The sequence below is a fragment of the Zootermopsis nevadensis genome, unplaced genomic scaffold, assembly GCF_977971745.1.
Source record: "Zootermopsis nevadensis isolate Lab colony 2312 unplaced genomic scaffold, Znev_1.0 Znev_ptg000001l, whole genome shotgun sequence".
In the NCBI taxonomy this organism is placed as follows: domain Eukaryota; kingdom Metazoa; phylum Arthropoda; class Insecta; order Blattodea; family Termopsidae; genus Zootermopsis; species Zootermopsis nevadensis.
The window spans coordinates 13,680,997-13,694,465 of record NW_028259133.1 but is presented as its reverse complement, the minus strand read 5'-3'; the positions used below and the strand labels follow the sequence as shown (position 1 = coordinate 13,694,465).

The following is a 13,469-nucleotide window of genomic DNA, read 5'->3' as shown; positions in this document are numbered from 1 at the left end:
CAACACCTCCCACCAATTTTCTAGGAAACAGCTCAGACATATTTCAAATCCTGTATGAAATTTTTGATGAAATTTTTTTACATGTCAGCAGTCCGGACTCGGAGATAGGGATTAGCTCTGTCGATTGGGCCCAACTGAGTAGGTACATCTGAAGACGGAGATAGAGTCCCATCTCCGAAATGTCATGCAATTTTATGATTTTATTATATGATGGAAAACATCCAGAAAACTTTTTTATTTTAAAAACGCACCATCGTCACAAACTTTTAGATTTGAGTCACATATATGATGATACTGTGTACCTCATTATTTATTATTATTTATGGCAAAATGGGCATATGGTATCAATATGTTGACCCATTTGGTAGTAAAAACAGATTCTGTCTTCATTAGTACCATTTGCATTATGATGCAGTATGGTGCTTTGTTTAGTCATTTATGTGGACTTCATTCATCTGGCTCAGAATAAGTGAGGGGCTAGCTGGTCATTGTGCTGTTGTTGTTTTGTTTTTTTTGTTTTTTTCTCATAAGCCTCCATCACTTTGCTTATACAGGTACTTATCCTGGTTGGTTTATTATACCAAGTTGGGAAAACACTCGAATGTGATTGATGCCCTATGTTAATTAACAATTCAGACTTATTTCCTTGGGGATCACATTTCCAGTTTGAATGGTCTCTGCTGTGCTGTACTGTACTTGAATCGTCTTGTTTCCTATTCATTCTTGGATTGTAATTTAACGGTATTGCATTGTGTGTGAAGACGTTTTGGCACTCAGTCAATATTGGAAACATGTCCTAGTCAGAATATGGGTCGTTACATCACAAAAGAATCTTAATGACACGTTCCAAGAATTTCAGAACCGTGGCGTTGTAATGTAGAGAAGGGAAGGTCCATCAGTATTGTTATTAATGGTTCAGATAGTGTTTATATGCAACCTACCACTACTATTGAACAAGGTCATTCCTTTGTCACTGATTGTGAGTGCACATGACGAAATATTTACATCAGTGTTAACCAAAGGCTATGCCGCGCTTTATATAAGTGAACGTTGTTTTAAAATTCTGGATAACTGTGTCAAAAATTTTAAACAAAGCTTGCATCTTCTGTCGATTTTGACCACGCGCTCATTATGAATGAAGTATTTTGTATACATACATTTCTTTATGAAATAATAATTTAGTTTCTTTATTGTCACAGTTCATAAATTGTCCGATTATTTTACAAAAAGTATTTGTTCTTTTTGTGCTGATGGCTTAGTAAGTTTTTTTTCAAAAATTTCCCTGGGCAAGGACCCTCTAACCTCCCTATCTGCAGAGGGTGCTTCCACACCCCCGCCCCCGGCTGCTCGTTGTGCTTTTAATTTCAGAATTGTGACTACTGTGCCAAAGATAAAGGCTGAGAAACATCTGAAGCATGAGTTTTCAAACTTCTCAGCCAAGCGGGCCTATAACCTGTCCAAGGAGTACTGCCAAATGTACAGTAGGTCACATCAATCCAGAGCCACAAGAGAAAAATCGATGGTGATATTGACACTTAGACATAACAGTTCGCCAGTCGTTGCTATTTTCTTGGTTTTGTCAATTTCGTGTTTCTGAACTTTGTGTAAAGAGGGGGGTTTGCATTGATCTGGTACAAACCATAGGTAATTCGACAACTTTTTATGTAGATCCCAGATACAATTTGATATAAATCGGTAGGTTTTGAGGTTTTCACGGCAGTGAGTTTGAAGTTGGCTGTCTTCTGGTTTGTTGGACATTGTATTTCGGTAGAAGTTTTCGGAAACAACCCAGAAGACAGCTATCCTTAGTTTAAATCCTTATGTTAGTTTTGGAGATGAATCGTGCGGATACTATCTCGTCAATTTCCGTTCTTTTACTCGAACTGCGGTGTACATTCAAATATTTATTCATGCTATAGTTTGGTACCTTTAATAGATTCCTAAATTAGAAGGTTCCCCACAAACGTTTTTTCCAACGCTTCTCTCGTCCGGAAAAAAGGTGACCTGAAGAAACAAATGACAGATGAACCAGTTTGGCTGTGAGGTCAGGGTCAAAGTTTGGAGGAAACATGTACTTACGAATTCTGATAATTAAATAACCGGTCAGATGTATTTGCGCAAAAACTCCCAGCACGCCTGTATTGCTACGTCTAGATCGCGTGTCGTTATATTTTCGAGTTCATTTAATTGTGTACTTGTATTTATTTCACGCAAAGTGCGTCTAACTTTCAGAAAGATTGTTTGAATATTCCAATCTGGGGGAGGGGGAGATAGTGTTTGGTGATTGTTAGGAGTCTAAACGCTACACGGTCTCCTACCAGGTTAGTCTGTTTAGACCGCGAAAAGCGCATATGTTAAAATCAAAGGTAGAAAACCATGTTGACCTTTTTTCTTTTATATCACGAATTCGTGTTTCCAAAATCATCAACCAAACGTGCTGTCAAGTTTCGGAACGTTTGCGACAGCGTATCAGTTAAAAAAAATAGAATTTGGCCAGACAACTGGATTTTGCTTCATGGCATACTGTATACCACTTTCGTTACATACTTTTTTCAGAAAGAAAAATATCAGTTTTGAAATATTTGACCCTGTCACCTGTCCATGTTTCCGAAACTAAACAGTGTTGTGGTAGTACTGAAGAGACTTTCCGGAAATTACTTTCAGCGGTGTTTTTAGGCATGGTAGAAGTATTGGAAGGCATGTCTAGTCACCATGCGAGTGCTGTGAAGGGACCACGCTGGCGAAGGTTTGATACAGTGTTTTATATTATCAGTCCGGCTATTTAATTGTCAGACCTCACTGCGTCTAATGGTCTGCCGAGAGGTTGGGTGATCCGTTATTTGTACATACCGTGAAAGCCGTCACGTTTGACTTTAACGCGTTTAACGTGTGATGCATTTTTGATGTATACTTCGCCCATGCAGTGGGAACTGCTGTAGCTGAAAGTATGTGTTACACATTCTAATATTCTGGTAGTTTATACATTATCCCCAAGTTTGCAAAACTTTTTTACTGTGATGGCATCAGTTCACTTTGTTCGTTACAATGAATCTGCAAGGAGGTTGCCTTTATTTCCTTTTGTTATTAATACTGACGGAGGAAATACAGCGTTAAATTGATTAATTGGATGTTAAAAATAAACAAACAGCCAACAAATTGTAGAGTTGCATCTTCTTTCTATTATGGATTATGAATATATATTTTCAGCGTATGTTAATTTTAAGCATTTTTGGAGCTGGAAATAACAATCTTTGTGTATATATCTCCCTCTCTTCTGCTGAATCTTATATTGATGACTCACTCCCGTCTGATTTGACGTGGGTTTTCATGACCATTTGACACTTGAAATATGAATATATTAACCTTCGATGCACTTTGTATTTCATTGTATGGAAGGTATACTTTTATCCATCATAGCTGGGTTTGTCACTGGTAGTGAAATCAAAGTGTTTTGAACAATGTCATCCATAAATTTTAATTTCATAAGTTTTGAGATACATGGTATTTCATGTCAGTACAGTGTTATGTACAACCACCATCACTATACAAAGCCTGAATGTTTGAAGCCCATTACTTCTTCTTTGCTTGACAAACATTCAGAATAAAATATGATTTCAGTAATAATTAGAAGTTATCAGAAAATTTATGATGCTGACAGCATAACATTAAAAAAACAGGTTGGGGTGGGCTCATATGCCATAATGTTCATAGGAAATCGGTAAGTCTATAAATTGTTTCAAAAGCTAGAAGTTGATATAGGCATAGAAAGCTTTATGATCTCATGAGCCTAATTAGTTTGCCTCGTTAAGATAAGAAAGGTAATAATAGCATACATATTCTTATACAGAGCACTGTGTTCAAGAGTTTTTATTTGTAATATTTACTTTACATTCTGTAATTTATCTTCTCAGTTTACTGAGGATGTAGCTCGAAAGAAGACAGAATATCAGAAGTACCTGGAGTTGTACAAACTCATGCGATCAAGGTTTGAGGAGCACTATATTAAATGTAAGTAATGGCATAGTGTTTAATAATGCTTATTAATGGAGACATCCAGTGTAACGGATGCAGATAAACTTATATAACATTAAAATTTTCATATTATTGTACTTCTAATCACCATCGTCCAAGTTATTACTGTACAAGTAACGTCACTAGCTGCTAATTAGAATGGCCATTAGAAAGGAATGTTTCATTTACATGTGATATCTGTCTGCTCTTCGTATGGTATATGCTTCTATATCTCAGAAATGATGACAGTTGTATGTTGAATGTCAGAAGATAAAAGCAAAAGCCTTTGCGTTTTACTTACAGCAATGGCCATGGGTAGAGGTGACTTATGTCATGAATTCCAAATGGTCCTTTGGATCTGTTTCAAGTTTTCAGTCTGCTGGTGGATATTGTTATTGAAATATAGGACACATGTTTTGGGGTGTACTATTAGGATATTTGTGAATATGAAGTGGCATTTATGATAACTATTTCTGCTACTATTTTTCTTTTGAGATGTAACTAGAAGTGTATTTAGATGTGTAGATGAAGTGGGCTTTAAAATTAATTAAGTGGATTGAATTTGCAGATGTCAGCATTCATATAATAGAAGTGCCAGATGTCAGGTTTCATCAAAACTCTGTTATAGGACATAAAAGTTTACATGAAAATTTGTTACTTTATAGGACACTATTGCTAGTCATTTGAAGAGGAATCCTGCACCCCTAACTATGAATTGAAAGCATTTTCTCTTTTGAAGTCCATGGTAAATTACCTGTTTTTGAGAGGGGTTTCAATATTTGCCAAGAATAAAATTCTGATAATTTAATGCACATCATATATTACTGTTATGTAGTTAGTTGCAGTATTGCCATGCAAATTGTTAACAATTTTGACACCATTTTAAGCTAGTTGCAAATAAAACATTCACTTTTATGGTGGTAGCATAATACATATTTGTTGCTCTGTCAGTTACGTAACATTCTTGAAATTTAGGTTCATGTTTATGTAAAGTTGCTAGTGATATATGCCTTTTTCCTACAATGGTCCTGAAGTTTCGTCATCAGAAAATCCCACAGTTGGACTACCTCCTCAACCAGTTCACATTTTATTAATCTATTTCTCCAAGATTCATTATTATCCTTTGTATCTACGTGAAGATGTTGATTTTTCATTTTGTAACAGCTGGTAGAGGTGGTCGTAAGCTGGATGATGTGCGAGATAAATACCAGAAAGCATGTCGCAAACTTCACTTGACACACAATGAATATGTGTTGTTGCTATGTGAGGCAGCTGAATATGAGCGAGACTTTCGTACAGTGCTTCTTCCAGGTCTGCTTGACCATCAAGAAGCTGTTCAGGAGGCCTTTATTATTTCTTGGTGAGTATATTCTGTAATCTTTGTTTCTGTTCTCCCCTCCCCCAAATTTTTACGGCATAAGTTCTTGGAAGGTGACCAATGAAAAGAATGAGAAGGTAATGGGAGACTAATAGTACTGTGAATTGTTAACATGAAAAGTTATTTGCATAAGCATTGATGGGTTACATACTGATATACTAATACAAAGGTTCTATGTTGATGTACTATGTTTTCATATGTTTAAAAATACCATTTTGAAGATAAATATATGATCAGATGTAGACTTCTCATGCTCAGTATCTGAAGCCAAGTCTTCAAAGAAATTAAGGTAATATTAGTTAAATTTTTTTTCATATAATGGAATCATATGGTGAAGTTCTCCGTTGAATGTAATGATTATGACATAATTGTGATGCATATGAAAAATGAATCCCTGATGTCTACAAGCACTGAATAACTCACAGTGGTCCATTGCTTGTAATAATTTTTAACCCTTGTACAATGGATTAAACAAGTGTAAGAAAGGTGGTTATAGAATGTGTAAAGTTTAAGAATAACTTCAAAGTATTGTCCAAGAAAGACTTGAAATGTGACATTTTCCTTTTTATATTTCAGGCGAACCGTCCTTGAGGAAGTAGCACAGTACACAAGTCTCTGTTCTGAAAAGTTTCGTGATGCACAGAGTAGAGTGGAGACCAGTTTAGAAGCCATCAAACCAAACCAAGAGTATAAAGACTTTACAGAGAAGAACAAGTATGTTTTAAACTGTAATTCTTATCAAATTTCTAGTTCATCAATGGAAAATTGTAACTTCAAGTAATTCTCATGTTTCATGTGGTCATGTATGAGTGCATTATAGTTGAACAATCATATAATATTCATAAATGACTGTTGCACTGTGTGTTGTGGAAGAAATTGATGATGTAAATAAGAAAATGTCCTGTGACTTTAAAAATTAGCTGCTGCTGCTTTGCTTTGCTTTTTTTTTCCCCTTCCCAGTTGCCCAAGGTCAAGTTTGCTGAAACAGAATTTAGTACTTATGGAACCAAAAAGCCTTGATGACTTCTATTGGACATAGATGATTACTATGCTGAAATTATAATTATTTTTAAGCAGAGACATCGCTGGTTTTGAACCCATATTGACTATTATGGCTGCATGGCTTTATTTATCCATTATGAAGAATGCAAGTGTTGTGGTTAATAAAATGCAAATGTTAATAACAAATTGTATTATAATATGTTGTTTGAGATTTTCATGGCAGTGAAAATGTGGATTATGGTCTTCTCGGTTGTGACCCCATGTGGTCTTGTAGGTAGCTAGTTGCCTACGAGATTGCATGACATTGCAACCCAGGGCACCACAGTTCACAAGTGCATTGTGTAAACTTTCAGGGTTCAGTGCGTTTCATTTTTATGCAAAGCATGAGTTTATCTGAAATCTTCGTTGCCAATTACCACTTGTGAGACCACATGATGTCACAGCACAGACGACTGTAATTTAGATAGAGGAAATATTTTTGTATCATGATGATAACTGATGAGTCCTTATAACTTTATAAGTTTATAGTATGCATATCATTAAAACTTGGAAGATTTACTTATTTGGAGCCCTAAAATATTTCTAGTATTTGTTGTATTGCAGAACAGCTCCGGCATCACCAGTTCTCTTCACATTTGATAACAGTCTTGTTGAGGACACATCAGGAAAGTTGTTACCAAGCCAGCTGACAGTGGACAATCTAACTATAGAATGGTTGAGAGCAAAGTTAGTGCAGCTAGAGTCCAGTGTGAAGGAAGTGCAGGAGAAACAGGCCAGTCACAGTTCCCATGTTGATCTTGCTAACAACAAGAATACACACGTAGACATGCTTACAAGGTAAGCTATATGGAGAAAGTGAATGTAGTGTGCTGTTGACAATCATGTAAGCTACTTGTATGCTAACTGATAATGTAAACACTTGCAGAAATGACATTTTGTTACAGTTTATAAGTGATGCAAATGTAATTGTAACAGCTTTGTTAATAATATTAATAGTATGGGGAGATCAAACATTGTGGTCAGGTCGATAGCACTCCTTCTTATTCAGGAGGTCTCTGGTTCATGTCTTAGCTTAGAGACTCATGTAAGATTTGCCAGGGTATAACCATTCAGATGTCATTGATCCATGAAACTCTACAGTACATTCTAACCTTGCATTACTTTAGAGAGATAGTTTCTGTTGTAGTGACAGTGTGTGATGGAAATATGATACCTGATGCCATACACAGCTTACCTGAGAATGCTAAAACCACTTATGGTATGGAAGTGAGATGGTTTTCTTGCAGGGTGGATCATGGCAGGAGAGAACTAGAAGAGCTACGATGCCGGGAGAGAGAAATGCAGCATCAGGTGGAGGTGATCAAAAGTGCGCTTAGTGAACTCGGCTGTGAAGAAGTGCCACCTGGTTGTGACCTCTCCATAGACTCGTCCTTTGTGGATAACCATACCAATATGGGGACACCCAACACAGAGCAGCAACAGGTACTATGACTCGCTGAGTAACTCCACGGAGAAAAGTCTTTGAGAAGCTGACAGTTGTTCATATGGCCAATAAGTTCTTTTCCTTGTATGGAACCTGAAGGTTCATTCATGTGTTCACAATAGACTGCCATCGAACCTAATTCATACCTGAGTTTTTTTAGTTCCATTTGAATGTTACCCATCTGTCTGCTTCTGTGTCTACAAAGTGATATTTCCCTTGTGGCTTTCTGAATAAGATTTTGTACCTCCCCCGTGTGTACCACTTCACTATATGCCCCACCCATCTTATGCTCCTTGATTTATCACTAAGTGAATATTAGAAATTATGAAGCCCCTGTCTATGTAATTTTTTCTTCATCTTGTTATTTTCTGTCTCCTCCACATTTTGTTCTTCCCAAGTTTCACAATTATAGTATTGAAAGTTTAGACGTATATCATACAAATGTTAACTCAGTAAGAAGTAGCATATTAATTTTCCCATCTTGGATCAGAATTTAATTTTACTTGAAGTATGTTATATTGAATGCATATCACACTGTTGTTTCCACATATTAAATAGGCATCAGTTGCAGTATTCCACATTTCTAACTCAGGCTCTGACGAATTGAATTTTAGGTGTTGAATCAGAACTTATTAAGCTTGTCATATTCATGTGTAATGTAAGGAAAATTATGCTGTAATTTTTCATTCTGTTTGCTGTATAAAATGTGTTATGCACTAAACATTCTCTTCCTTCTCTTTATTTGCTTCATATTTTGGCAGTGGAATTGGTAAGTTGGTTCGGTTATAGTTTAAGAAGTAAAGCATATACTGCATTGATGCTCAAATTTGTAGGATTTGTTAAAAGATGTCTGTTGTATAATATCTTTGTTCTGTTTGTTCTTTGATGAGACATGCCCATGGTCAGAGTGCCTGGGGCAACTGAAGTTGTCCAAATCTCGTTCATGGCTATTACTTTCTAGTAGTAAAGTATTTGAGTGGGAAAAGTAGGAAATTCGTGGGTTTATATGGTTAATTAATGTGTGTTTACATTGATTGTATATGAAGGCAAAAACCAGCTTATGCAAAATTAAAAGGATGTCACCATAAACATATTTCGTATGTAAGAAATTGTAGAACACTTATCAGAGTAAGGGTTTACAAGAATTTGGAATTTGGTTTCATTATTATTATCGTTATATTTATGTTTATATTTAATTTGAAGTAATTTGTTTGAAATTTCTGACTTCATTATATATTTTTACTGCAGAAAATTCAATACCTGGAAGATGGGAAGGTACTACCATACCAAGAAATTGAATGAATACTTGTGAAATTAAATGATTTCTTTGAAAAGACATTTCAAAATATCACTGGAATATCTGTTTGTTCTCCTGGGCAGATCTTGTTGCCCAACATTATACAGATAGACTATTACTTTGGGATTAAAGCTTATGGCCATGCATAGTAATTTCTTCTAATCGATGTAGTTGGTGTAAGTGATATTGGACCACACTAGGCATCTGACCATATTTTCATTTTCAGTAACAGCAGTGGGTTATGGCACAGTTGGGTGCTTGTTTTGCATTCATGGTGGTATGATTAATAGCTTACATCTTTGCATTAGTGCTATTGGTTCTGCAGAATTTGACTTTGTTAGTCATGTTCCGTTTGTTATGTTAGTATACATATAAAAACCACTGCCTAAAATATTTTGCTTCAGTAGGTGAAGAAGACTGCTTAATCTGGTAATATATTGCTCTTTTACATATTCCCTGTCAAGAATGGTGATAAAATGTGAAGTAGTACTTAAAAAACATTTTTATTGAAAAATTTAATAAAATGGCAAAATAAAACAACGAAATCAGTACTTTTCTCAGTGAAAGGTACCATAATTTAATCTAGTGAAACATATTTTCTTGCATTGTATAGTACATGTACTATACAATGCAAGAAAATATGTCATGGCTAAAGGAAAAGTCTTTGCTTCAATGCATTTTTTCTAGAAAATACTAGTTTTATTTGTTTTTATATACACTACTGAAAAATCTCAAGTTTTGAATACCCATTGTGATCAGCTTACTGATCCTTTTGCTTCCTGTCATCATTAACGAATAAAACAGTGAGAATAATAGGGTATGTAACACTTTCCAGGGTGGTGAACGCTCCTCCTCAACATTCACTTTGAAAAGACAGCATCAACAGCGCTTAGTAGAAATCCTTCGCAAACCGTTCCGCAGATTATCTGCTCCTTCCTCCCCTATTTTACCCCCTCGCAGTGCAGGGGAGGGACGGGAAGAGGAGAAAAACACTTCCCAGACTACTGATGATGAGAAAGTATGTGGTGGTGGTGCTGATGATGATGATTATGGTGATCGTGATGATGCTGCTGAAATAACACTCATTCCTATTACACCTGATTCCCATTCTACCAGTAACAGCTCATCTATTGATGGTGGTTATACTGTGGTAAGCTAATTACACTAACGTTAACCAATTGCAGCCATCCACATAAGTATAAAAATAAATTGATAGTTTATATTTTAGAAACAGCTTTCATTTCACAGTGTCCCCCTGAAGGACCATAATCATATTTTCTTAGAGGAAAAATAGACATGTCTACACTTCTTGATTTGTAAAGCATGTAGTTCACAAATTTGTCCTTAATCTGAAAAGTACAAAAATGAATTGGTGGCAGGAATCAAGTAAGGAAGATTGGTATAATATTTTAAATAAAGAATTGATGTTTTTTTCCTAATCCGAATCTGTTCTCTAGTTTGGCATGAAATTTATACATTCATGTTTTTCATGGACAAATCTAAATACTTGCTAAATTGACGCCTGTAATGAACCAAATACAGTCTGGAAGAAATTATACTAGACAGGTTTATATAGGAGTAGTGCTTTAGGCTTGTATTTGGGGGCACCTGATTTGAATAAGCTCCAGCCCCCTGGCCGTCTGGCCTGAGAATGTCTGTAGACAAGGGCTGGGATATTACCCTGATATAGGTGTAACCACATCTTCCAAATCATTACGTATTTGACATTTATAATCATCTTTCCATGTCATTTGGTTTTGTGACCTGTGCAGTTGAAAGAATGTAATTAGCTGTTACCATTAGGAATGTACACTGTCTGATCAAAAGTATCCGGACACCCCTCTGTAAACGTAAACTTGATCCTATATATCACTACGACCGCCGCTGCTGCTATAAAAGGAGGCAGAGGGCTCGATGTTGTTCAGTGCTACACGATACTGACAGAATGGGTGGAGCAAGGGAGCTCAGTGACTTCGAACGTGGTATGGTTATTGGTTGCCACATCAGTAAGCAAGCCACTTTCAGTGGTGTAAAGAGCGCCGCCACTGGGCTGTGGACGACTGGAGACGCGTGATTTGGAGTGATGAATCACGCTATACCATGTGGCAGTCCGATGGGAGGGTTTGGGTGTGGCAAATGCTAGGTGAACGCTACATGCTGGCCTGTATAGTGCCCACAGTGAAATTTGGCGGAGGTGGGGTGACAGTGTGGGGGTGTTTTTCATGGAAGGGACTTGGTCCTCTCGTAATACTATGGAGCACGTTAAAGGCGGAAGGATATAAGGACATTTTGACCAGCTGCATGTTGTCTACGGTAGAAGACCAGTTTGGAGATGATAACCGTGTGTTTTAGCATGACAATGCTCCCTGCCATAAAGCAGGGTCTGTTCGTGAGTGGTTTGTGAACAATAAGGTTCCGTAAATGGACTGGCCAGCCCAGAGCCCCGATCTCAATCCTATTGAACACCTCTGGGATGAACTAGAAAGGCGACTGCACGCCAGACCCCAATGACCCACATCACTAACTATGCTTGCTACAGCGTTGCAGGAAGAATGGTCAGCTATTCCCCCGGTGACGTTCCAACACCTGGTAGACAGTCTCCCCCGCAGAGTTAGAGCTGTAATAAATGCCAAGGGTGGGCCCACCCCGTATTAATGTCCACTACTGGGCGGTAAATCCGAGGGACACTTAGAGGACAGTTTCGCGTAGGTGTCCAGATACTTTTGATCAGGTAGTGTATTGTACAGGTGTTATGAAATTAACAAGACTGGGATAAAGCGGATACCAAAGAACTGTTTCTGTTATATTTGTCTGGGTGTATGTTAAAATTTTTCTATTCACTGCCAGGCAATGATTTTTCCTGTGAATGTCATTGACACCATGTTTATAAGGAATTATTTTAAATAAGTTCCATAAAAATGGTGCAAAATTTTAAAATTAACAGTAATGTTCATTGAGAATAAGCGTTTTCATGTATGTTGTGTGGTTTCAAATTTACTGATTGCTGCTGTTATAGATAGATGATTAATAATAATGGTTTTTATATGTCTTTGTAGGAAAAAATGAAGCAGGAAATAGGTAGAGTTTTGCTAATTCTCAGGTGTTTGTAGAACGATTTGCAGCTTTTCTAATATTTTATTACTAATGAAGGTTTTGGCTGTAGTTGCATTTCAGTAGGTAGTTTAATCTGAAGAATTTGCTAGCTTAGATTTGTCTACAAGAAAAGGTCCCAGTTTTAACATTTGATAGTATGTAGTTTATTTTGTGTGTCAGTATTATTATTGTTAAGTGTATCAATAATATGTGGAAGTTACAGAGTGTCAAATTATTTAATTTGCTCATATTTCATAATTCAATAAAATGTACCTCTTCTTTAGGAGTGCTGAACTGTAGACAAAACAATTTAATGGACAGACAAGGGTGCAGAATATGTCATGAATTTCTATTCAGCGTTTTATTCCAGAAATTAATGTGGTACATATTTGAATCCTATAGTACATTAGTATCAATTATTAAAAAATGTTGCAATCAGTACATAAACAGTTTTTAGAAATTTTTTCACAAAAATTTATAAACAGAAAGTGTTAAATATGTATCTGGTGACCGCGGTTGATGATCCATACATGGATGAAATTCCTGACTTTAATGCTTAAAGTGGTAATATGCCACATTTAAAAGTTAATGGATTGACATATTTTTACATGAATTACACATTTTATTGAATATAGTATTATAATTCATCTTGTGTGCAGCACCCATGGCTGTGCCCTTTACTTTGTAATGTAGTAAGTGGTACCTTATGAATGTTATGAGTGGTTTAACAAGCACTAGGACCTTTTTTTGTTTCACATGCAGGCATGTTGCATTGAGATTGTTATAACAAGTTGATTGTTGATAAACTTTATACTAGTAACTAACTGGTATGTTTAGTTTTAAGAAAAGTATGATGGGCATTTTTGCTAGAGCATGCAAGTAGATCTTGTTTTGGGATAAGACAGGCCCTTCATACATTGATATATGAGAGCGATATGTTTGGAAATTGTGTTTGTTATGCTTTGCTCTGTTTCAGGTATGCTACAGTTATTTTTAGAGACATGTGAAGGCTTCATTTTATTTTTATTTGATTGTATTGTACTCATATGTAAGATAAATATTTTATGGACTAGAGTGAATAGATGGTGCAAGGTGAATAAATTTTATATGTGCAGTTTGACTAATCAGAATTGGGGTGTTAAAAGATCTTGCTTTAGAAGCTTCCAAATTTGAAATGTTTGGTTTTAGGTAGCCGAATAATGTAT

The 13,469-nt window shown here is 36.2% G+C and overlaps 1 protein-coding gene across 8 annotated transcripts in view; it reads left to right on the top strand.

Annotated features, from left to right (window-relative positions):
* Positions 1-13,469, top strand: part of FER (tyrosine-protein kinase Fer) — a 28,816-nt gene that overhangs the window by 3,294 nt on the left and 12,053 nt on the right. For 3 of the 8 annotated variants that reach the window (XM_087343212.1, XM_087343194.1, XM_087343201.1), the window contains exons 4-9: positions 3,912-4,008; positions 5,176-5,371; positions 5,966-6,103; positions 6,995-7,228; positions 7,678-7,873; positions 10,007-10,321. In XM_087343212.1, the coding sequence (XP_087199338.1) occupies positions 3,912-4,008; positions 5,176-5,371; positions 5,966-6,103; positions 6,995-7,228; positions 7,678-7,873; positions 10,007-10,321 (1,176 nt within the window). Of the gene's footprint in view, positions 1-1,209; positions 1,482-2,564; positions 2,747-2,776; positions 2,946-3,911; positions 4,009-5,175; positions 5,372-5,965; positions 6,104-6,994; positions 7,229-7,677; positions 7,874-10,006; positions 10,322-13,469 lie in introns of those variants that run through there. The other 5 variants (XM_087343226.1, XM_087343236.1, XM_087343231.1 and 2 more) reach the window with 5 other exon arrangements.